The sequence below is a fragment of the Pimephales promelas genome, chromosome 5, assembly GCF_988280905.1.
Source record: "Pimephales promelas chromosome 5, fPimPro1.hap1.1, whole genome shotgun sequence".
NCBI lineage: Eukaryota > Metazoa > Chordata > Actinopteri > Cypriniformes > Leuciscidae > Pimephales > Pimephales promelas.
The window spans coordinates 29,209,713-29,237,115 of NC_142773.1; the positions used below are offsets into that span (position 1 = coordinate 29,209,713).

General features: G+C 36.9%; 1 protein-coding gene across 6 annotated transcripts in view; it reads right to left on the reverse strand.

Moving 5' to 3' along the window:
* dlgap1a (DLG associated protein 1a) overlaps positions 1 to 27,403 on the reverse strand; it is a 112,788-nt gene that overhangs the window by 33,472 nt on the left and 51,913 nt on the right. For 5 of the 6 annotated variants that reach the window (XR_016168564.1, XM_089131269.1, XM_039678035.2 and 2 more), the window contains 2 exons: positions 10,312 to 11,376; positions 4,695 to 4,906 (listed from right to left, as the gene is read on the reverse strand). Coding sequence is in view for 5 of the 6 variants with exons in the window: in XM_089131269.1 (XP_088987395.1) it covers positions 4,695 to 4,906; positions 10,312 to 11,304 (1,205 nt within the window). In the remaining variant the exon portion in view is untranslated. The remainder of the gene's footprint in view (positions 1 to 4,694; positions 4,907 to 10,311; positions 11,377 to 27,403) is intronic. The other variant, XM_039678034.2, reaches the window with a different exon arrangement.

Consider the following 27,403-nt stretch of genomic DNA (forward strand, 5'->3'; position numbering starts at 1 on the left):
ATTTCGAGAGCCGGTTCGGAGCCGGTGCCTGCGCGCGAACCAGTTCTTTGTGTATCGACAGCCAAAGAACCGGTTCGCGGCCGGGAAAACTGATTCCCAAGCGGCACCAACTCTTTGCTGGACTAGAACCATTCTTTTAGCACGTCATGTTTACGTCGGGGGCTGGGGCGGGTTTAGATGTGTTCTAAACATATTTCCTGACCATCGCAAAGCCAGGAGAAACTGCAGAAACACGCAAGCGTTTTTATTTATTTATTTATTTTTTATTTGAAACATAAGAAAAGAAGAAAACAGTCACGATATAGAACAAATAAATGGAAAGAAAAATGACACAAGACAGGGGTACATAACTTATCAGAAAAGATTACATATCAAACGAAAAGATTAAAAGACTTACAAATTTCAATTGTTTTTAAAGTTTTCTTGGTACACGAGTTAATCCCAAAGCAATGTTCTTGAAAGCGTTTCTAGCGACATGCACAGTGACGTAACGACGTCGTTCCCTGGGCGCTCTAGTCAGTGGAAAAACAAACGGGTTCTGAATGGGTTCGCAAGTTGAACCAACTCCTAACCAACTTTGAACCAGCACTATGCAGTTCCGAACCAGTTCTTTTTTCGGTGGAAAAGGGGTAAGAGCTGGGCCAAACCAAAGTAAGAAAAGAAAACAGTTCAGAGAATAGTCAAAGGGCATAAATGCCCGAATTTAATATTGCATTAGATTGTTTTGCTTACATTTTAAATGAAACTTAATAACTCTAAAATCCAATGTGGTAGTCATTTGTAATTATTTCATTTATACAACAGTCAGTCGTTGATGCCCCAAATGGATTTTCAGTTTGAATTGCAGAGATGTTATTAATTTAAAGGGGAATTATGGTCCAACCAAAAAGGCAAAAGCTTTTTTATACATTTGTTCTTAGCAAAAGCTTTCTAAAAAAAAATTACTGCAAAAAAGAACAATAAAAATACCAAAATATTCACAAAACCCCATGTGCATTAAAGCACATTTTGCTCACTGGAACAGTGAAAAGTAAAAAAAAAAACAAAAAAAAAAAAAACACCATCTGTTTTGGAACTTTTACTCTGTTAAGAAAAAATATAATTCATTCTTCATGAGCAGCACAGGAAAAAGATAATAAAAAACGCTAAAATAAATGAGAAACCAAAAACAACAGAGATCTAATTTCCAGACAAATTAATATCTTGACTAGAAAAAAAAAACTGTTTCCATGCACCTATCCATAGGGAGATGAGTGCAGCACAGCAGATAAAACAGATTTATAATAAACTCATCACTCTCTAAAGCTACATGGTAACAGATCTGCATGTTTAGCAGGTGTTTAAGGTGTTGACTACAGCTCTGGTATGCTTTGAAATGGCCATTTGGACCGGCAGAGGATTTGAAGCTGTTATAACCATCTGGATGACTATTACGTGGCTAAGGCACAGTCATTCTTCAAGAGATGCCAAGCTTTGGATCCTTACTCAGAAGAACATGGTTAGAGCTGTTGCCAACATTAAACACTTTGATTCTTCCTTTTATTTCACTTCACTTGCAGTTCAATTAACACACAGTATGAGGGCTCTTAATTGTGGAACAATCTCATTTCATAACGTCGTAATGTACAGAAAAGTTTGAAGTAACAAATGATAATCCATATATTTTTCTCTAGTGTAGTGTTAATGAAGTGGTCCTTTTTAATTGTATCAAGGCTATTGTTAATATTTTATATAACCCTACAAATACTCACCTAAAGGATTATTAGAAACACTATACTAATACTGTGGTAGACCCACTTTCGCCTTCAGAACTGCGTGGAATTGATTCAACAAGGTGATGAAAGCATTCTTTAGAAATGTTGGCCCATATTGATAGGATAGCATCTTGCAGTGTATAGAGATTTGTGGGATGCACATTCAGGGCACGAAGCTCCCGTTCCACCACATCCCAAAGATGCTCTATTAGGTTGAGATCTGGTGTCTGTGGGGGCCATTTTAGTACAGTGAACTCATTGTCATGTTCAAGAAACCAATTTGAAATGATTCGAGCTTTGTGACATGGTGCATTATCCTGCTGGAAGTAGCCATCAGAGGATGGGTACATGGTGTCCATAAAGGGATGGACATGGACAGAAACAATGCTCAGGTAGGCCGTGGCATTTAAACGATGCCCAGTTGGCACTAAGGGGCCTAAAATGTGCCAAAAAACACCCCCCACACCATTACACCACCACTACAAGCCTGCACTGTGGTAACAAGGCATGATGGATCTATGTTCTCATTCTGTTTACGCCAAATTCTGACTATACCATCTGAATGTCTCAACAGAAATCGAGACTCATCAGACCAGGCAACATTTTTCCAGGCTTCAACTGTCCAATTTTGGTGAGCTCTTGCAAATTGTAGCCTCTTTTCCCTATTTTTAGTGGAGATGACTGGCCATCCGCCTCAAGGTTGTTCATGTTGTGGCTTCACAAATGCTTTGCTGCATACCTCGGTTGTAACGAGTGGTTATTTCAGTCAAAGTTGCTCTTCTATCAGCTTGAATCAGTCGGCCCATTCTCCTCTAGCATTGATCTCTAGCATCAACAAGGCATTTTCGCCCACAGGACTGCCGCATACTGGATGTTTTTTTCCTTTTCACACCATTTTTTGTAAACGCTAGAAATGGTTGTACGTGAAAATCCCAGTAACTGAGCAGATTGTGAAATACTCAGACTGGCCCGTCTGGCACAAACAGTCATGCCACGCTCAAAATTTCTTTCGCATTGTGATATTCAGTTTGGAGTTTGTCTTGACATAATCAGGAGATTGTCTTGACCAGGATGATTGGATGATTTTCACATAGTTTTGAAGCAAATATTCAAGGCTATTGTGATTCAATTTTCAAAAGTCTTGTGAATAAATAATTAGTATGGGTTTCATGACCTTATTTCAGTGACAATGTTTTTATTTTTCACAAACCATTCATTAACTGAGATAACGTCATTATCTCAAAACTAAAAACTTCAACATACATGCTGCTGACATATTACTGTAGCAGAGTTTGTGCTGAATATAGTGTAATCAGACTTTAGCCATGAAAATGTCAGAAGTATCAGAACAAAGCAAAAATGTCAGAGCATGTCAGAACACCTCAGGGAACCAGAAAACACCTCAGACCCCAGAGGGTTAATAAAGTACACATGTTATTATTATTGGAGGTGCTGAAAGGTTGGACGATTGATTTTACTGAATCGGTTTTTGATCCAAATTGGTTAAAAGATCCAACACAGGATATCACATTTTTGCTTATTATTGGATAATATTTGTTAACAGTCCAATCACCACAACAAATCTTCTGTGCAAACTACTAGATTATGAAGTGAAACATCACCCAGGATGATGTCTTTGGATTCTGCAAGTGATTCACTCAACTAAATCAATTCAACAACCCAACAATCATTTGTAAATTTTGATCCATAGAAAAACACTGGCCACTCTAAAACTGTCTAGACCATGTTTTATCTCACCTAAACAATCCTTATGAGAATTAAATAAAATAAAAAGGTGCATATCTAAGATTTATATAGCAAATGAGAATCGATACAATTGATGTCTATATTTTGAGACAAAGGCCTTGTTAATGATTTTCAGATTTGTTCAAGGTAAATAAAGAAACAGTTTTTCAATAAGAAAATAATAAAAGTATGATATTAGGGGTAAAAGGTGCCCCTCCATTGACATGACATGGGGTAAGATTCAGATGGTATAATCTATTATGAATATATTTATAATGAAACAATCATATTTATATTAATCATATCATATAATAAAATATATTTATTTGTTACTATTGTAAAGTTTTATTAAATTATTATGGGATCACATTCAGTGCTTTCGGAATCTTTACTTTATATTTACTACTTTGTTTCTGTATTTTTAAAAAGAATATGTTAATGACAGTATAGAACAAAATGCATTGTTTTATTTATTAAAACAAATTGAAAATAGTGTAAACTTTGCCAAAGTGATTGTTCCGAACAAGTATTAACTATTTGTATCAATACTTTGTGCCTTTTGCCCCATAAGCTGGTAAACCTTTTACATCATGTGTGGGGTAAAAGGCCCACCTTGCCACCTCATACATTTATACGATTTTTAAACAAACAAACCACTTTTATGATTTTTTTTTCTCACAAAATCTGTCCATCAAATGTTCAATTTTTTTTTTTTTCCTGCGATCATACACTATATGGGAGTAGTGAACAGCACATTTTTCTTAGAGCGTGCCTTTAGCCCTGTTGGACCCTGCATGATTACGGTCTGGAAATGGTGTGTGGTCAAGGCAGTGTCATTTTAGTATCATTAATATACTATTATGGTTTTTATTAATATTTTAAATTAGCTTTTATTTTTATACTTTCTGTTTTTATTTTAAAATCTTTAATAAGCTTTTTTCATGGGTCAAACAGTTATTTTCTAGTTTTTTAGTACTTCAATTTAAACTAAAATAAAATGAAATAAAATTATGCCTTGACAACTAGTTGAAACTAAATAACTTTAAGACTATATTGAACATTTATTATAATTCAAGTAACATATTTTTTATGGTTTTCATTTTAGTTAACGATAATGATCCAGATCAGCGCTGAACTTTTACACTACAAATACTAATACATAAAATACCTATAGATGTAAATCTTAGAGCTTACTTTAGAGTGGTCATCTCTGTCAGTGATGGCTGGGTGGCTTTGAGGTAGCTGGCCCGTCGAGCCTGCATCTTGGGCGAGGGTTTAGGGCTGCCGTCCGAGTCTCCGCTGTCATCGTCCGCCATGGCTTTCACGTAGCTGCCGCTGCGCATGCGTCTGCACGGTATATCATCATCCTTCCCCAATGGAAAGCCTGCCCACTCGTCTTGAGGGACCTGCGGGGTCAGAGGTGACACTGTGTCATTCACCTCTGCCGAAAGGTGCATGTCACCATCCAAACTTCCTCCTGTGCGTTCAACTCCACAAACCACCCATAGATATCCACACACACACACTCATTCTGATAGCCTCTTCCTCTCTTTGAGCCGGCAGAGATAATTAATGAGGCTGCCGGTGTGAGCTTGCATGATTACACTAACGACGCCTCCCTGGGTAGTTAAGCATCTGTCTCAGTGCAGCTCTCCCAGGGCAAACTCTCATCAATAGGACTCTCAGAAAGTATGAGAAGTTGGACTACAGTTTTCAGACTAACAAAAAAAAGGCATTCATTTTCAACCACTTGTTTTTTTTTAGGGTAATCAAATGCGTACTATCTAATGGTAATAAAACCTTGACACATGCCCAGATTGTAATAAAATGTGATAAAAAATATAAGACAAGCATTGTATTAAACCATGAAGTATGAAGTGTTCCAATTGAGTCAGAGCTAAAGTGGGCTATCGGTTAAATGCAAATTAGATGTTAATAAGTACAATAAATCAATAAAATATATTTAAAAAGGAAATAAGCCAAGATATTAAGTAAAATACTAGATTAAAACTTCAACACATCAACTAACATTCAATAAATGATTTAAATACATCAATAAAATAAAGATCATTTAAAAAAAATGATATAAATAAAGAGCAAAAAACAGAGGACATTCTTATGCACTATTAAAAACAAAGTGTCAAAAGTAATTGTATAAAGTTGGTTCATAATAAACTTTATGCAGTGACTCAGACTTAATTTCCATTGTGACAACTAAATTTTAATAAATCAAGTAAAAAAGTCTGCAACTATAAGTCAGCAGCTGTATAACAGGATATTTGTATATTTAGTTGCTTTATTTTATTTGATTACTTGTCCTCACACCAAAGGTGAACTCATTGTGAACTTAGTGTTAATACCAGCCAGTATGTTATAAACGTACTTTGGTAAAGGGCCCTTCATTACTGATACTATTATTATTAAATCAATGTCAGAGTGACAGCATGCAAATAACTGCAAGCTCATTCTAAGGCCATTCAAAACTCATGCTAACAGAGAGCACTGCTGTGTTTGTTTCGCTTTAAGGTATGGAAAGAGATATTCGGCTGGCATCGAGAGAAAATCCCACTTTAAAGAATTTCACTGTGATTATATGAATCACCGCAGAGCTCGTGTTACTGGGGAAACGGCTGGCCTTGACGTCAGGAAGTGTATAAAAGGCAGTCAGAGGAAGAATGACTCCACTAACACCGGTTCTTTGCCCACACACAAACTCACAGACGCGACAAACACAAAAACTTCCTTCAAAGATACCACCAACACCCACACAAGCCTTTCGTCAAGTCGCATCTAATGAGCAGAAATTGAGGATAAATCCTGTTGAGCAGACCTGGGTACAGGGCTCAGTGTCCTCACAGCAGATTGGGCTTTGCTTGATCATTTCAAGGGATGAAAGACTGTGTCCCACATGAGAGCCTCCATTTCCTTTTATTAATAGAATTTCAGTTTATATCTTTAGCTGCTTATTCTAGCCTGATGTAGCACTTTTTTAAAAGCGCAATAATAGCTGTTCTGAAATTTGTGTTCTGGAACTACAAGGGCCACGTGATTAATCAGAATAACACTGAAATCGTGATATGATATTAGTGTGATAATCACATTTTTAATGACAAATTCATGCAGCGGGTGTTTCAGAGTGAAATGCAGCACTGTGTTATTTTTCATATGTACAGCTCAAAATCCATTGTTTCAGAGCACTTGGTTCATAGTAAATGCCACTCATACAACACGTTTACAAACTTGCATTGAGATATATATTTTAACAATTATTATCATTATTATTAAATATGTTAAATACTATATATTGAAATATGTGAAATATTGAAACAGTGAAATATTACAACATACAACAACATTTGTTTCATAGTTTTATTTAGTGATAATCAATATTACTAGTTTAGGTCATATTTTTTTTCAGAGTTTTCGATTACAAACTGTGTGTTTTACTTTAAGAAAGTAACCATTTATATATGGTTAAATAAAAAAAACAAAACAAATTCAGACAAACTTTGTTTGCCAAAAAATAACAATCCTTGCTTAATATTAAGTCAATTTTTTTTTTTTTTTTTTTTAACATAGCCCAATATCACAAATCACAATCCAAGCAACATGCATCTGTTTTGGTTGAATAGACAGCTTAATTTTCCTATAAACCATTAGAAAGGTCTAACATTTTATTATAAAATATTAATTAAGTAAATAAGTATTGAAGTATTGAAAATAACTATTGAAAATAATAATTGAAAATAATAATTATAATTATAAATAAATATAATTAATTATAATTAATAATTGACCTTGAAAATAATAATTGAAGTATTGAAAATAAGTATTGAAGCTTTGAAAAGTTTTGAAAGATATTTGGCTTGTGTTGCTTTTTCAAATGCACATTTTACAGCAAACATTGAGCTCTTTAAAACATGCATTTTAATCGCAATCCCAATTTTGTTTTATTAGAAAAACCCCACTTTGTTTTCCCTCACCAAAGCATGCAACCCTACTAACTACCATCCTGATAAATACCGTTGATGAGACCGTTATATTGAGAAGATTAGCTGTATATCATTTCAAATGTTGAAAAACATGATCAAAACTAAGGTTAATTTTGATAGCATTATCGAACAACTGAACTCGAATGATCTGCTTTACCTACCATGCTCTCAGCTTCCTGCTTACCATATATGGGCTTTCCCTGTGAATGCACAAAATGACAGGCAAAAAAAGGCCTCAAAGGGTTCTGTTAAGCCACCGAGGAGAGATGTCACAGAAACGGGTACCATTCTATAAAACTCGCTTATTGCTCTTTGAATATAATGATGTAATGAAATTGTACATCGTTTTAGAAAAATGTAAAATTGAAAGAATTGTTCTTTGAAAGCCCTACACTGATTGATCACTATTGTGGGGGCGAGTCCCTCTAAATGTCTACGTCCCTAAAAACCTGCATTAATTGACTTCAATACAAAGCAAACATACATTTCTGTATGAAGTGCACAAAATCAACATAATTCTAACTTTACAAACTCGCTGAATGTCTACGAAAATCTTTCTACAAACCTTCAGAACAAGAACTGCACAGTGCAATGCCCTGTCACTCACGGTTACTATGGCAACTGGCGTCCAGATTTAGCCCTGAAGAAAGATGCCAATTATTCTTTGTATTGACAGAGCATGATAGAGAACATGTGTGACATCCTGCCAGCTCAATTTAGCCTCTGAATTAGTATGGGCTGCCCACGTGCAAACTCTGATTCACAGTCCGCTGCAGGTGGTCTTAAGATCTTTTCTAGTTCGCTCATTTAATGCATGTATAGCGTAACGGGTTACCTCATTTGTCTATTCAACCAGACTTTGAGGACTTTGCAGCCTTGTATACAAAAGGAATAGAAACAACTTCAAATAATATCAGATACAATGAGTTCCATCTCACCCCAACTTACATGTTATTTTATTTCTGGCCGATTAATATTAATTATAATTCTAAAAACAGACACATTCCCCGATCAAACAAAACCATAATACCTATACTTTAAAGGTGCTATATGTATTTTTTAGAGGCCTCTTTTTAGGGGGCTCTTGCGCGTGCAAAACAACGAGCACTCATGGTACAAGGCCACACTGAGACTTTCAACACATCGGAGAAAGCATTACACACATGACATAAAAAGGTAATACCAGTCTTAAAATAAAATAAAATAAAATGTATAACTAGCTTGTAAGACTCGTCTAAGCAGTTTATGCAACCATTTTAATTTTGAATAATCTAAAAAAATCTAATAATTTGTATTATATTAATCTAACCATAGCCCAATAATAAATGCACAGGCTACACAGAAAACATGTCAAAAAAATGAACCCAAACACTGTTGACTTTGGTAACATGATGGAATATCACACATCTGGCAAGTAATTTTTGGCAAATATTAGGTTATTTTGGCTAGAAGTGGGTTACTCAGAGCTATATTGGGTCTATAGTTAACCTAGACGGTGAAATGACGACTATTGCTTGCTGGGAAGCCACAGATCTAATTGATGTATAAAGACTACAAGAACACTGCTCATCCCGTCAGATCCATCATATCTCACCACCTACATAGGCTACGTTCACACTGTAGGCTGAAACAACCTAATTCCTAATTTTTTTGCCCCTATGCGACCTGTATCTGATTTTTTCATGACAGTCTGAACGACACAGATCCGATCTTTTCAAATGCGACCCAGGCCACTTGGGTATGTGGTCCAAATCCGATATGTATCCGATCTTTTGAAATGCGACTTCAATCTGAACGGCCAGGTCACATATATCCGACCCACACGTCAATGCACGCACCTGTAGCTAGCCAACACGCTAACTCCAACGCGTTTCTGCACTGTTATGGGCCGCTGCAGACGTGTCTCTTCCCCAGTGTTGTGCCTGAACGCGTTCAATGAACGATAGTGCATAAACATACTGTATTACTGCCTGATGAACATTACTGTGAACACGTTCATTCTGGTGTCTGTGAACGTGCGCTCTCTGTCAGTATAACTTCGTACAGTAGGGTGCCAGATTTCTATAGACGAAAACCTGGCTAAAACACATGTATACATGCCTTAAAATGTAGCGAAAAAATACCCAATCTGGCAACACCAGCCACCAGTGTCGCACCGCGGCCGCCGGTGACAAAAAGCAAGGAGCGCCGAGGACACGCACTATCAATTAAACGGGTTTTATGACAAGGTCTGTGAGGATCGGAAAGATCTTACATTTATGTGTAAACTTTGCCCGTCGATAAAATAATTATTGTCTGTGTTTGTATATGGGCTGTGGCAATGACGTCGTTGACCGTTGATTACTCTTCTGCGCATGCGGGTCACTTCTGGGTCATTTCACGTTCACACAGGAGATCAAAAAAGGTCGCATTTAATTGGAAATGTGAACGGCCGTGCAAAAAAATCGATTTTTGTCAAAAAATCGGAATTGAGCATTAAGCCCTGCAGTGTGACCGTAGCCATAGACACATACACTCAAACAAACAAATAGCCCAATAAAATAAGAACTTTCTGGAAAACATTAGTAAAAAATGTGATTTTCAGGTTTAGAGAGGGAAATAATACCGGTAAGAGATTGAATGGGTCCAAACAGATGCTTGTCAGCTAAACAGAAAGTAAGGCAGCTAGTGGGTTGCACTTACTTCTCGGCAGAACTCAAATCAAAACTGGAGGCTCTCTCCAGTGGTGGAGGAGGAAGAAGAGGAGGGGTGGTGGAAAGGTGGAGGTGGGTTAGGCGAGCATGTGGGTGTAGGGGAGAATCGAAAGGCTTTTTGCATACCTGCAAGAATTGGCATGAGCGCTCCTGCTGACAAGCCTCTGCTTTCACTAGAGCCTTATCTACATTTACCGAGGCCTTCTGGTAGACTTGACGTGCTCTGCTCACCGTGAGAGAGGACGACCACGAGCTCTTCTTCACGAGCTGTGAGGCGTCCACGCTCAGCGGGATACTTGTGCACGTCGAGCACTTGCCCAAATCGTTGTTGCTGCGGGAGTTTTTAAGCGCCTGGTCATTGATGGTGTTGTAGGCCTCCAGAAAGTACTGTGACTGCGACTTATCCGGGTGACGGCCCATGGTCATGACGCCTGGTGGTCCGTGGTGAAACAGGCAGGCCTCGCGTTCCAAGTCATCCGAGCTCCAGTAGCCGGAAGGCGGCGTCCGGTTCTTGGGCTCGGCCGATTTGCAGCGCTCCCGGCTCTTGCTGCGCTTGCGGTGCCGGATAGCAGGGGGTTCTCCATCGGGGCTTGCTTTGCCCCCGTTGATGCTGCCCTTGCCGTGGCCATGACCGTGGTGTGGGCCTTCTAGTGAGTGGGACTTGGTGAAGAGCTTCTGAACCGAGTGCACCAGGTGCCGGATTCGGCCGGGGCTGTCGCTCCGTTGCTCCAAGGCTGCGGCGGCGCGCTTGTACTGTAGTGTGTGATAGCCATCCCGAGGCACTGGGAGTTGCCGGTCGAACTGATCCAACAGTGCAATGGGGAGACGCTGTTGGCCCTTGTTGGCTGAAACACCTCCGCCGGTGTAAGGAACCACAGCAGTTTCATCCTTGAGCTCATGCTGAGAGCTGTAGTGTCGGCGGGGGAAGGTCCCGTAAGGCACCACACAGTCAGGCTGGTAGGGGCTTCTCTGGGAGTAGTAAGAATGGTCGGCTGGGCTGGGGCTGTCGATTTGGCTGATGAGGTAGGGCTTGTGGTCCAAGTGGTGACCCATGGAGTCAAAAGAGGTGTCACAGGTCACCACGTGGTGGTGGCTGCGGCTGCTGGATAAGCCTTTCATCACAGATGTGGAATCATCCAGCGAGGGTCGGAGGCATCCACACACAGTACGGCTCCAAAGTGACCTGATGGTCTGCAGGGAATACATAGAAAAACATAAGTCAAGTCAAGTCACATTTATTTATATAGCGCTTTTCACAATACAGATTGTATCAAAGCAGCTTCACAGTGATAACATCAACGACCATGAGTACACTATGGGAGTCTTTTCATGTGTTTTGCTCTGTGGGTCAAGGACAGGATGCCCATTTTTGTTTGTACAGATCTATAAATTTATTCAGAAATGATTTTGAAAAAAAATATATATATATATATGTATTATATATATATATATATATATGTGGCGAGACCAAATTGCATAACCACACAGAACACCAAAACAGGAAATGATATAGAGATGAACCCTGCAAATCCTCATGAATGTGTCAAGGTCAATGAGCAATCTTTATAATGTTAGATAATTTGATTTTTTTTAATGACAAAGCAAGGTTAATTCGGATTCTAAAATGTGGTGCAAAAATAATTGTATTAACTTGAAAAAGAAATTAAAAACATAAAAAACTAAAAATAATCTTTAAGATGCCATACTCGCATGCATTAGGTGTAAGAAAATGGTGTTATGGTTTAAAAACATAAAACCAACATAAATATAAGATATGTTCTAAAGTTTTTTTTTTTTTCAAATACTTGTGCTTTTCTTTATCTTTGATGATCTTAGTCACGCTATCAAAAAAAAAAAAAAAAAACAAGTCAATAAATGGCCTTGTTCCTGTTTTATGCAAAGTGGAACCACAATCACTTTACATTAAAACAATATATACCCTAACCTAACCAAGCAGAGCTGATCTGATCAAATACCCTGTTATTTCAATGAACATCTGTGTCTGACATTACCCAGCAATGGTCAGGCTTTCAAAATGCTTTTTTTGTCTGACAGTACTTGAAAGGATTATTCAAGGCTGAGAAGTCTTGACATACTTTTCTGTCCTTCTCAGATGGAGGGGAAGAAAGCTAAAATGTAGATGATAGACTGACAATGTAAAAAGGAAAGTTGTACTGAGAATCACAATGAAGTTGCCTTATCAGTTGCCTTAAATCAATATTTATCTTATTATATATATATAATAAGATAAATATTTAAATATGTCAACATTTCAATCACGGGCAATCATTGTTTGAAAAATTTAAAAAAAAAAAAGAAGTTTTTTAAAAATATGTTAATATGTTTTTTTAATATGTATATGTATATATATATATATATATATATATATATATATATGTATATATGTATATATATATATATATATATATATATATATATATATATATATATATATATACATAAAATACAAATGCATTTATTTTTGTTTTGAGAATGAGGTTGATAAAACCAGACAGATCAGCTCGCGTTTTCCTTTTTGTACCGATGATTTTTCAGATGTAAGAGCTCTGACTTTTATCAAGGCTCTTCTTGGAAAGCTCACACCCTTCAATTGCTTGCTATAAGTTCCCAAAAATCAAAACAGATTATTTTATTTTTCGGTCAGGCTATCTGTTGTACACAAAAAATTTGCTGTGATAAACCCCTTTGTCAGCTATGCGATGTAGCTGCTGAATCACTCATGTGAACAACTTTGCAATTTCAATTTTGTTAAAAACTCTTGGCTTTTTGTGCACCTAGCCAAATGTTGCTAACTGCAGATGGTGAGCACATCCTCATTCAGCCACACTAATTGCGTGACGTTGTATATGAAGAAGAACATTTGTTCTGAGAGAGAGAGAGAGAGAGAGAGAGAGAGAGAGAGAGAGAGAGAGAGAGAGAGAGAGAGAGAGAGAGAGAAAATCAAGCCTGTTATTAGAGAGGTTATTATTGGGCCTTGTGACAGTGTAATGGGATGGGGCTGTTGCAGCTAGGAGTGCAAATTTCACAGATCTCAAACAACTACATGCCACACACTCATATCTCACACGAAGAGAGGTGCTCATTTACACTAAATCTTTAGACAGACAATTGCAAAGCCAGTGATACAAACAGGTTCACACTGACAGAATGTCCTTTACTCCAGCGTCATCCATCCAATTCACACGATCAACCAAATACACATCATCCACAGTACATGGTCTGTTCATAACTCTGTCTAGATACAAGAAAAGTTATATAAAAAGACATTTATATTAAAATATGCATATATATATATATATATATATATATATAGTCTATGATCAAAACAAAGCAGCAATATTGTGATATATTTTTACAATTTTAAATATATTTATTTATTTATTCTTTCTCTTTTTTAATATATCTTAAAAAATAATTTATTGAATTTTCAGCAGCCATTACTTTACAGTCTTCAGTGTTAAATGATTCTTCAGAAAGATTCTTCAGATTCTTTGGTGCTCAAGAAACATTGTTATTTTCAATGGAAAAAAATGTAAATAAATACTTATTTTTGTTATTTTTGTTTTATTATTATTTTTTTGTAAATTTTATTTCAAATATCTAACCAAAATTGTATATTTTAATCTCCGTCTATAATACATTGCACACATTTTTACAGTATAGTGTGGGATGTGAATAGATAATGTTGAATTTAAGTTAAGTTATGTGTGCATTTGAAATTTATTCCACAATCAAAAAACAAACAAACAAACAAAACAAAAAAACAACAACAATTGGAATGGTAAAAATCAAGGAGATTGTCAAAAAAGTAATATTTTTGAGCCAAGTGTTCTTCTTACCCCATAAGTCTTTAAACTTCCAAAAGTCCACCTTCATAAGCATCTGCTTTTATCTCAGACACTCTAAATTCAGCACTCAGTTCTGATAATGAAAATAATATATGTGTGTGTGGTGCTCAGTAAAACAGAAACACTATATTTTTAGTGTGATACTAGAGAAGTGTGTGTTCATGTGTTAGGCTTGATGAGAACCAGCTCTCCAATTGGCAGTTATTAATCACTACAATTTCAATTCAACTTTGAAAATATTGAAATAATGTATTACATTTGCTGCAAACATTCACAGATAATAGGAAAGCACTTTGTGGTCCATTCCATAATATGTGCCCTCATTCTACTGTACATTATAAAAATGAAGCATTAATGCTACACGCATCTTAGTAAAGCCATTTCACTCAGTCATCTCTGGAAAGACACCAAATGAGAAAAAAAAACTTAACAGCTCCTGTAGCTCACGTCCTGGAATTGTATTCCGTTTGCAAGGGAAATATGTCATTGTGACAGGAGGAGTGTGGATTGGCCATGATGTGATTCCCTGTAAAAGCTTTCTAATGGAGACTAACACCTGCCACCCACCTTCCCCTCATGAATTCTACAATATCATTCATAAGACTGCAGTGTCAGTGTTGTTTTTTCCTATACACAACACACACAGGTTTGAGGTCAGCAGAGCTTTTTTTGAAAGAAATGAATATTAAAAAAACACTGAAAAAGTGTCACAGTTTAAAAAAAATAAAAATGAAGCAGCACAACTTTATTCAACATTGATAATAATGAGAAATCTTTCTTGAGCAGAAAATCAGCATATTAGAATGATTTCTGAAGAATCAGGACACTAAAGACTGCTTTCCATCACAGGAATACATTTTGTTTTAAAGTCTCCCTGTAGTGTAGTCAATAATTATATCCCTTAAAACTCATCATTGATCACCAAAATGACATATTCAAAGGTATTTTTTCCTGTGAAATTGTATTATTTTTGTCCCTTCTTTATTTTATTTATTTTTTACATTTTAGATACAAATACGTCATTTAATCAAGATATTTGGCTGTAATCTATAGTAATACAAACTGTAATCAATCACAAAAACCATAGATAATTTTCCAAAAGTGAACAGACGTGCATCAACAATAATGTTTGCTAGCAGACGAGTGGAGGCTAAAGGTGTGTCCCTTCAGCCCATTCTCACCCCCAAGGCGTCACCTAACTGACGCCTTGGGAAGCATTTGGACATGCTTCAATATCTGACGCTTTAGGCGCCCTTTAGCGTCAGTTAGATGACGCCCTAGGATCGCATGTACCCTACCCCCACCCCACACCTAAACCTAACCGCGTCCTGTAACTGACGCTTTCCTTTAGCGTCAGTTTGATGACGCCGTAGGATCGCGTCATGTAAGTGACGCTAAAGGGCGCCTAAAACGTCAAATATTGAAGCATGGTCAAAGGTGACGCCTTGGGGTGAGAATGCGTTGGTCCCTTTTGTCCTTAAGTGGACTGCAAAGTGGACTTCACAGGGTATTTCACCATCTTAAGTGTGATTCCAGTCCGAAGGGAACGAACATGTTCAGTTCGAAGGGCACTGCAAACGGCGTAGGGAATATGGGAACATCGGTACATCACTTCACAGGAAGTGGAGAGCGAAAACCAACCAACTGTCATTGTGCTCAGCCATTATCAGTCAGAACTAACCATAGAGCAGAGCCATTGGAAGAGATTTAAAATTTAAAATTCTAACGGGTCTGAGTTTACGTACGCATTGAGGATTCATAAATATGTTATTATTATACAAACTAGACTATTTATGAACGCTTTAGGGTGATGAATGCATCTATAGGCCTATATGATTTTAAATTAGAAAGGAAAGTAAATTACAACATTTAATTAAGTTATATCATAATCTGTGCAACCCTGTTGTTGCCTTTCTTTGATGACGTTTCAGGGCATTCCAAATGAGTGATTATTGACAGCGAAGTCCACTTCAACTGATGTACCGTGTTCAGGGAGTAGGGAGCAGTGAACACTGCGTAGGGACCCTGTTGAATAGAACGCACCTTAAGTTTTGCTCTCGTTTACATCGTAGCAACATAGAACTTATAATAGCCTCTATGCACGATCGCTTCCGGGTTTGTCTCAGCACGCCCAGTTACATCCCGTGCTGCGTCAGTCTATGGTCAGAAGCCGGTTTTGCGTTAAGTGGAGATAGTGTCAAATTACACTTGCTGTTTATAAAAACGTCCTGCAGTTAACGTGAATGATGTTAACAACACTGTGAGGCAGTTAGCTGTCACACAAGAGTAAAAAAGAGAAGTTATTTAAATGAAATATTTCGAGCTACATCAACAACTTTGAGGGTTAGTATTCTCTCATATCGCACAAAATTCGACTAGCGAATCAGCGTTTCTCCTGAGAAAAACGGATTTTATTAAAGTTTTTCCGCTATACACTTGGCCTGCAAAACGCGCTTCCGGAAGTAAAGAAGCTGACTGAGATTCTTTCGGACACACGTCAGCAGGGTTCGTGCATAGAGCCTATAGGAACTGTTAATAGAAACAGGCACGTGCAGAGGGGGGGGGCGTTGGGTGCTCGAGCACCTGCCCTTTTGCCCCTTGGTGCCCAAAGTGCCCTTTTGTCAAGACAAAATTTCCTCTCCTTTTTTTTGTATTTAAAGGCACTTTTGTGGATGCCTGCCCCATCTAACTAGTAGTAAAATGAATGAATAATAATTTAGCCGTAAATAAAATGACCCACATGATGACCTTTCACCTGATGCCTCACGCTGCACACGCATTTTGTAATTTCGCGCGGCTACGCGCAATCGCGCATTCCCAGAGGATATCTTCAACTCTTGCGGCTGCTGGTAAGTGGTGTTCTATTCTCAGCGAAGTGATTTTGATGTTTGTTTACTTATTATTATTATTTTACTAGAACGACGTGAAGAGAGCATGCAGAGAGATATTGTTTGTATTGCTGTATGTAGGCTGTAGAAGTAACGTTAGCTTGCTGCTTGAGGGAGAAAAGTTTCACGGGCGTGGAGGGGTGTTATTTGACTAAAAACTATTATTTGTACTTTAAACTATTATTATTATTACAAAATTATTAAACATTATATTATTTATTAAAAAAAATTCACATAAAAATGATTATCACAACTCTGGTAAGTTATCACATTACCAGTATCTTATGTTTTGTGTGCAGAAGCATCTGTGAACATCTGCCCTAGTAACGTTACTATTATATTCTAGTATTATTATACTATAGCAGCCTGGGTAGAATCTGTAGCTTTAGCAGGTCAGTGAACTAGTGAGCCAGTTCCAAACACTGTCAGCAATCTTTACATCTTGTCATGGTCACATAAAAATGCTTTAATCAGCTAATACCCTATATTTCTGTTTATTTTAATGTCTACAGTCTCAGATCAACTCCAGCAGTATCAGCAGCAGCAGTAACAACATCAACAGCAAAGGCAGCAAACTCACTTAAGGACTTAGAATTTACAGAACAGGCATCACATTAATGTTAAAAATATTGTAAAGTATTAATTGCTGTTTCTGTTTGCCTTGTTTTTATTTTCATTGTATAAAATGTAACTCTTGTATTTTTGTAAATCAGTTTTTGCCATGAAAATAGCCACAGATGCTGATATGCCATTAAATAAAACTATACTCTACTGCACGAAACATGGGCCACGTTGATTTTGTCCTACACAGTTCACTATAACAGCTGTTCTTTATTATTCTGTATAACAGAGAAGAAAAAGCCATCAGGTTGGGACAACTTAAGATGCTTCAGTTTCTAATCCCAGAGTTATATATAGAGCACATCAATTATTTTTTTTCAATTTTAAACTTTAAATTTGTCTTTTCTGTTCTGGTTCTTTTCAAAACTCCATCAATGCATTTGCTGCTGTATCGATGCAGAATCATCTGTATTGATATATTACTGTATTGATATTTTGAGCACAGCCCTTTAAAGCCTTGTTTCCATGTGCCCCATTTTATACTTTGAGCACCTGCCCCTACAGAGGTCTCTGCACGGCCCTGAATAGAAACACAAAAAAGTATGTAAGTACTATGTAAGTACTATGGCACTTTGTTTCACAACTCAGTGTTTCACAATAATACTCTATTATGGAGACCTGATTCCATTGTGTTCTATAGCATTATGAATGGAACTCGTGCCGGAATGTGTGTTGGGCCATATTTTTATGGGTGACAAAAACTTTATTTGATTACTGCAGTCTTGCATGGCAAAATGTCCATCTGGCTTTTTTGGGAGTATTAATGAGAGAGGTTACACAGCATGAGTAATTAGTCTCTGAGGGAAAAGGGTCACCTCACAGTGGCTGAACAGATGGGGAAAAAACATTAAAAAAAATACTATATATATATATATATATATAGGGGAAAAAATAGATTAATCAATTTAAAAATTGAGTTGGTAGGTTGGTAGGAGATGTTTTTTTCCCCCTACCCATTATAAATAATTAGGATGTTTAACAATCTTTGTCGCACAGTTCACGGTTATTTTGTTTTAAATGGAAGGTGAGAATCGAATATCGAATTATAAATAGAGTTTTTTATATATATATATATATATATATATATATATACAAACACACACACACACACACACACATACAGTATATGATATATGAACATACATACACATATATAATATATATATATATATACTGTATATATATATATATATATATATATATATATATATACTGTACACTCTAAAAAATGCTGGGTTGTTTTAACCCAACTTTGGGTCAAATATGGACTAACCCAGCCGTTGGGTTAAATTTTTACATTACATTTTTAACCCAACATTTCAGGTTTGTCCATATTTGACCCAAAATTGGGTTAAAACAACCCAGCATTTTTTAGAGTGTAATATATACACACACATATATATATATATATATATATATATATATATATATATATATATACAATATTTTTAACAAACATACTGTGTGTATATATATATATATATATATATATATATATATATATATGGTTAAAAAAAGAGGCTCCATGCAAAATGGGATCATATGATTTTGGGATAAAATGTGATCTGCACATTATGTGATTTAGTCATTAATGAAGCAATTAGCACTTACACCACAGTTACTCCAAATATCTTGGTGATGCTTGAAATAACAGCTGACTGAGCTCTCTAGCAGACAGCGATTATGATAAAACGGGAGTACTATGATGACGAATGCGTGCGTTTTTCTTTTTCCCCTGAATTAATGCTGTGGTAGGCCTCCTTGAACATATGGAGAGCCAACAATTTTCCCCACACTTTCCGAGCCACTTCCCAGCAACAAAATAATTACAACTTTGTATAAAACAGTCAGACCAACATTCATAACATAAGTGTTCTTGACAAAAAAAAAAAACAAAACAAAAAAAAAAAACTTGGGAGGAGAAATAAATGAACTATGAAGTACTACATGAATGTACAATAGGTCAAATGATGAACGAAAGCACAGCGATAATGTGTCTCTCTGTTCCGCTTCAGGAGATGTCGTCCATCACTACTTCTCTCCTGAATTCATGAGTCAAACCCCAGAAAGTTCCATGACCCCTGTCTGCCCCTTAACAGCCACTTTCATCTCCATCCACCCACCTCTCTATCCATCTATCCCTGACTATCCTTTTCCGTTCAGCCTTGAATGCCTAGGGTCTTCAAAAACCACAACCCCACAGTGCTGTCAGCAGTAAACGAGAGCCTTGACTCCTCAGTTGCTCATTTATAAGTAACAGACGGATGAAGGCGCACATATCATTATATTAATGATCAACATGGACATACATGCTCATACACGTAGGTAACCATGCCGAGAAAGATGAGCCGATAAAGAGCAATATTGATCCCGTTCTGGTGGTATATCCTTGGAGGCAGCATGATTGATGGCATACCAAGGACCAGAATAATAGACTGAAATTTGATCTGTTCATAGCACAATATCCATCTGACATTTATACATTGTTTAAAGAAAACGGATTAGCCTACGAGAACAAACGCATTAGTTATGATCAATAATAATGCAAGGAAAAAAAAAACATTCATAACAATCTATGAAACTGGAGCTAACCTTATGACAAATCATATTGTACTGGTTATCCAGAGTCTTTTTTTAGTTATTGTGCCAAGAGAAGAGGGTTTTAGTTGTCTCAAGACTTGTGTAATCAGTTGGCACAGCTTTAGCTGTAGTGAGGATGGCGGAGCTACTGAATCGATGCAAAGGCCTTTTGTGCATTTTGGTGACTCAAGAGCCTCTGTTTGCAGACTTCCTGCGAGCCAAAAATAAACTCAACTTGAATAGATTTCCTCTCTTCCCACGCAGGAATCAGAGAAGCAGAGGGAATGAGAGATAGAGAAAGAGAGAGAGAAGATGGGGGGGCTGCTGTCAGAAGGATCTGATTTTCATATGCCTGCATTTCTTTAGATGGGAAAGGTCATGTGTCATAGGCAGATATGACTCTGTAGACTATGGATTCACTTGTAGGTCTTTTATATCATACAAGCTATTTTATGAGCCATTTTTAATGGATCCTCGAAGAGTTCAGCTGCATTTGAGGGGTCAATGTTTTACATTTTTAGCCCCCACTGGCAGACGCTGTAACTACACCAATCATTTTCTATTGACGGTTATTCGAAACTGTAATATACTGAATAATATTCTGGCCAATTTTGAAATGAAAGCAAATGAGGACTGAAGCTTCAATCTTATTGGCATGATAGTCCAAGTCTCCTGAAGCCATGCAATAGTTTTATACGAGGAACTCACCAAAAACATATCACTTAGAATTTATAATAAAAAGGCACACTTGTTTAGCCTGGTTCAACCAGACTCTAGTTCATTTCATTTCCACAAATGAAATTGAGCGGAAGTGCGTAGGAGGGCGCAGCCAGGCTAACACTTGTTCAATTGTGAACTAAATCTTGGGGGACAATTTGTTTTAATGAATCTGTTAAAAAAAAGGTGGTGTGATAATCGTACTTAGAAGAGATTATCAGTGAAAAAAAATGACTTTTAGGAATAATAATTAAAATAATAATAATAATAATCATATACGCACCCGTGTTGTTTTTTAGAAACCTGTTTGCGGAACACAACATATTTTGAAGAATGCTGGTATAGTCAAACCGTTTTGATGACCATTGACGAAGGTGATATCCGTTTAAATTTACCTCTGACAAAGCTATTATATGGCTTAAAGAGTTTGCAATTTAGTGCACAAGTAATATCGTTGACTTTTGATACTCTTTTGCGAGCTCAAAAGGACTAGTCTCCTAATTCGCCGTGATTTCATGAAATAGAGTGACCAACCAGTATAGAATATTTCTTGTGTTCCTCAAAATAAATAAAGTCTTGGAATTATAAAGGTTTGGAATGACATGAGAGTTGAAAATCATGACAGAATTGTCATCCCTATTTCTATCTGAACCCAACCCTGACTAAAATAGACCAACTATTTGAATTTACTCAAATAAAACCCATTTTAAAATTTAGATGTGACCATTTAAAGCACATAAGGTTGGTTGTCTTACAAATCATTATAACAGTATACTGTACATTTTACAATGGATCTTGCCGGATAGGTTTCCATAAGCCTTTTATATTGAGTCTGTGTTTTTTGGGTAATTTTGCACCATGTGACCTCATATAAGCCCTGATTTGTGACAGCTCAGGGCTTTAACCTTTTGTGTTTGCAATTCAGGCTTATAAACTGTAATAGGCATGATAAAAAAAGATCAGTAGATTTCTACAGTTGTTAGGTAATATAATGTGTAGTTACGTTTAGTACTGGATTCAGTGTTTATGAGCACAAATACGTTCTAGAAATATCTCAAAAGATGAGGGGTGAATGTCACCATGGTAACAGATGGTTTTAATATAAATTGCTGCAGTCCTTCTACAAAACATTTCTGCTCCTTTTAAAAACAGCCTGGGCATGACTTCATAAGGCACTGGCATCTGGGAAAACACCAATGAACATTCTAGCAAAACATGCAATACTAAATCAAATCGAATTGAATTAATTGACCTCTAAAGTACTGTTAAATCAGAGACAGCTGTAGTAGAAATAGTCACACACACAACCACAAAAAGAAAATTATAATATATCATTACAAAATTAGTATTATCATAAAAAAGACATGCAAATGATTGTGTACGTCAAAATGATTTGATGATCTTTTCCTTCACTGAATGAAAATGCAGTAGAGAAGAATACAGAGGTAATTATGTAAAAATGTTGAAATTATAAATAAAGAGTTCTTTCCCTTTTATAGCTGAATGATTTCAATGTCACGTCTGCAAAACATTGACATTAGCTGATTAAAACAAGTTATCCGTAAAATTGCATTGCAAGGATTCCATCACAAGGACAGTGCCAGCTGTGGGAAACAAGGAGTTGTATTTAGAGGAGATGTGGAAAGAAACTGTGGGCTTCAGATTTCAGCTCTATTTTTATAGTGGATGCCTATATTATTTTGAGAGGGTTAGAATTAGCCAGATGAGTATAATAAACTAGGACTTGAAAGTAAAAACAAAATCTCTTTTGTAAACTATTCAGGAGCAATGAACTAATGCCTTCGGATGGATTGAAACATTTTTAATTTAGTATTCTGTATGGCATTTATTACACAATGGCACAGAAAAGCACTTAAATCTTGAAGGCATTAAAGGTTAATGCATAAAAGTATTTCTTTACAAGTTATTTTAAGCCATGTCTGAGTTCTACATAGCACTATATTTGTCATTTATTTAGTAAATATTTTTTTACTGGAACAATTTGATCCACTATATTAATAATAATCATTTGTTATTAACAATGTACTCTGAGCTGCAGACAACTGATATGCACAACAGAATAAAAAATAATAAAAGCAATGAAGAAAAATATAAATGACAGAGGTGAGTGATTAAAGTTCCAATGTAAAGTGCAAACGTACAGAACATATAGGCTATTTATAGAGCAGCAACCAACTTTAAAGCATTAGTGTCCCTCATTTATACATGTAGAAATGTCACTATTCAATTCTCTAACAAGAACCTTGTCGTCAACCCTGAATACAATACTTGTAAAGCTGTCAGTCACTTTGATGAAGTGATAACTACATGCCAACAAACAATCAGCACAATGCAATTTTTCAACACAAACGCATTACTTGTATGATTTAAAGTTATACATTTAGAAAAGGCACATGTCTCATATAATGATCCTTATAGTGTTCTCAATCTCAGCACGGTTTTACCATATTCAAAGAGGACCTATTATGCAAAATTCACTTTTACATGGTGTTTGAACATATGTGTATTGGCAGTGAGTGTACACAACCACACTATAATGGTAAAAATCCACCCACTTCTTTTTTTTAATCCCCATAAATCATAAGCAGTGTCTCAGAATAAGCCGTTTGCAGTTTCTATGCCATGGCATGTGACGTCACATATGCATAGGCCCCGCTCACGACTGCTGACGGACTCTGCTCTATTAGCATAGACCCCGCTCTGAGGGAGCTGTACAGTCTGCCATGGTTATCTCCTCGCCAGAGCATTTAACAGCAGCTTTCAAGTAAGAAATGTATTCTTATTAAAGCTACTAAAGTTGTTCAATCAAGAGCAGTGAGTGATTTTCAGATTCTCTTTTGTTGTTTGATTCACATTAACAACATCTATAGCAGTAGGTACTGAATTTTACACTGCTTTCACTATATAATATACACATGCAATTTCTTTACTTGCTGTTTAGGTTTACAGACATTAAGCATTAGGGCTGGTTATTGACACAAATTTCACAATTCGATTCGATTTCAATTTGATTCAATATTGATTATTTTGGGAGTCAGGTACAATACATGGCACATTTCCCTTTCAAGCACTCTGTTAATTGCTTGTAATATTTCGTTGTTCCTCTTTTTTATTTAATAGGCTTGCTTTTATGTTTTGAAGCTATATTAGTTTATTTAACAATCTAAAATCTTAAGATGCCCACCCCTACTGCGTATGATTTATGGGGATAAAAATGGTTTATTTTTATTTTTGCGTGCCAACACACTTATGTTCAAACCATGTAATACGTCTCCTTTAATATCAGGTTTAAACAGAGCCTTAGTTTCATTTTCACATTTTTTTTTTCTGTTACTGTTTTTTTTTTTTTTTTTCATAGTCCCTAAGTTAGTCTCCTCGGCTGTTATTGAGTTCTATCACACCTGTTCTGTTTCACACAAATTACTCCCCGTGCATATTTAAGCCCTGAGTGTTCCTTAGTTCTTTGTCTGTTATTGTCAGTGTTTAAGTGGTTATGTTTACCGGTATATTACTCCTACAATCTCCTGTGTTTTTCTGTTGTGGATTTAATAAATAATGTTTTGTTCCTTACTCTGTTGTGTGCCGCGTTTCAGAAGAGCAACAGAAGCGTCTCTCTCCATGCCGCTTCGCTAAAGAGTCTATTTTCGACGGACGACACGTCCAAGCCACACCATAAATACAAAATAAAAATTGAAAAACACTGACAATTTTAAAATAAACACCCTGTGCAGACTCCCAATTGTATTGCAAACCAAATATATCCTTGGAAGAAATTATAGCCTGTAAGGTAGAAACCCAAAAAACAAAGAAAAAACACGTCGGACAGGCAAATCACGTGGTCTCAGGCATATAGTAATGCGCCACAGACGTGTGCAGTGTTTGCTACATTGATTCACATATAGCGCCTAAAAACGCGTAGAAAATGCTATAGGCGCGCCGCGTTCTCCTTTTTCCAAAGCTCTAGGGCGGTTGCGCTCCGTTTGGTTCTTGTCATGTGACCTACGGTACACTTACGGTGTGCTTGCGGCATTCTGAAAAGTTGAGATGTTTAATCTCGAATGCAGCGTGGACACGCTTAGAAAAAATTAGCGCGTCGCACGGTGACCGCATCACTTCCATTATGAGCCTATATTTGAAATAATGACCTTGAGCGCGCAAAAGACGTGATGTCTGAACATGCCCTAGAAAGGAGTCAGGGACAGACTCTTCTGCAACATGTTCTCTTCTGCAACATGCAACACATTCTCTAAATTACAGTCATATAGGCTTTTATTGTTTGATGCGGCTCCATAACATCACCCTTTGTTTAGTGTAGCAAGCGATGACCTCTCCTAAGCAGTGTGAATTTACTAAAGGAAAGGGCACACCACTGGGTTTTCAAACTTCTAAATGACCTTTTAATGAAAGAGCAAGCATTTAAATAAGGATAATTAAAATGCTATTGGATTGGATTTCTAAGCAACTATGTGAAGTGATAAGGGAGATTATGCAGCTGAATAAGAACAAAAACCCCAATGGTGTGGTTTTCCTCGGGTGGGTTCTGTCTTGCATTGTAGCGTTTTCTAAGCACTTGAATTGTGAAGCCACCCATGATAGTCATTGTAAATGAATCTACTCTGGTGATCACATACTGCACTGCCTGTAACTGCACTAAATTATTGGAGCATGCTTCTATTAAGATAACACAAAGATTCTATATTTTGACTTATCTGACTATCAATGCTCCCACTGAGCTTTTGGAAATAGGGTCGTGACAGTTTTAATCAGGGTTGTCCAAACTCGGTCCTGGAGGGCCACTGTCCTGCATAGTTTAGCTCACCTGCGAGGGTGTTTCTACTATGCATATAAGAGCTTGATTAGCTGATTCAAGTACATTTAATTGGGGTTGGAGTTCAACTCTGGAGGGTAGCAGGATTGGAACATCCATGGTTTAAAACCTTTTGAAATGGTTCCTTGTTTGGCTTCATCTTACTTTAACAAAGTCTAAAACCACAGGTTTAAACTTACATCATTTGTCTGATTCTTTTCGGATAAAGATTGCTAAATCTTATTCGAGTTCAGTATATAAAACTACACATGCTGTAAAAGTACAGTGCTTTCCAAGCATAAACATGACAACCACAATCTTAACATATTGGCATTTTAAAATGGTTAAAATAAGCATTTGTAGAGATGTAGATAATTTATTGGGGAATGGCACAAGAACACACTTCCATCCATATATTCGGTCCCCCCAATATTGAGTAGGCTAGCCTTTTGAGATTTTTGAGAGAACTGGTAACTAAATTCAAATGTTTTCACTTTTATCATGACAGAGGCAAGCCAGACCTACATCAAGATGTTAGGTCTGGGAACTCACAATTGGCATGCCTCAATCCGAGGGGCGGGATAAAGAGTTGTCTTTCAAAATCCCTCTGCACGCAAAAGGATAGCGCTACAACCAGAGCAACGAACGGCTGTGGATGAATGAGTCTCATGTGTTTTCCCACCAGCAGAGCTAGTTGATATATTAAACTTTTGCCGTATCCGGTCGTCAAAACTCCAAACACATCTTCTTTTTTTAAGAATGACTTGAGTGACGTTCTCTTAACACCAAGTCCTCCAGAGTCATGGCCAAAACCCATTCGAAAGACCGCTGTTCGCCAGCAGCATCTTTGTTTTCAAATAGCAGGGAAATCACCTATGGAAATCACGGGGAACAGTCACAACTCTGCCGTCATTGTGTTAAGCCCGCCCACCAACTCTATACATGATGTGATTGGCCTAACCAGAGTTTGTTTTTTCCAGCTCACAAGCCAACGAAGAGTTGCTAAACCACACTGGCTGCAAAATAATTTTTGCTGCCGCTACGGCGCGTCTAGATTTCTAGGCTAGTTTAACACTGGAAGTCAAGCTGAGCGTTTTCATGCGTCCATGCTTGTCATTTATTCTCTTCTTTCCATTTCACACTGAATCACATCTTTAGCCACTTTCCCCTCATCGTTCAATGCACCAATAGTGCTGAGTAAGTAAATAGTACGGCCAACCATCTAGAAAAGGGCGACAGCTCATGAATATTTCAAAGACACACTAGCTAACACTTGCACTAACAGCGCAAGAAATGCAATAACTATTGTTTCATATATACTCCTGTGCAAAAGTCTTAGACATGTTAGTATTTTTACACACACACAAAAATGTTTTGAGCCAGTTATTTACATATTTTATGTAGTGTGTCTCAGTAGGAAATGGTTTACATTTCCAAACATTCCTTTTGCCATTAATTACAATGAAAGGTACTGTAGCATAGCAGGATGAAAATAAAATTATACTCTAAATATGAAAATAAAACTGTCCTAGTCACTTAAGTTACTGTCTTAATGAGTGAGCCATTCAGTCAATTATTCAACCAATAAAGCGCCAAAGTTAAGATGTCACTTTGTAGGCCAAAACGCGGAAGTGAATTAGCATTTTAGCAAACAGAACTCTCGCTCGTGTGATATTGCTAAACTATATCATATGATATAAAAAGCAGACAAAAAC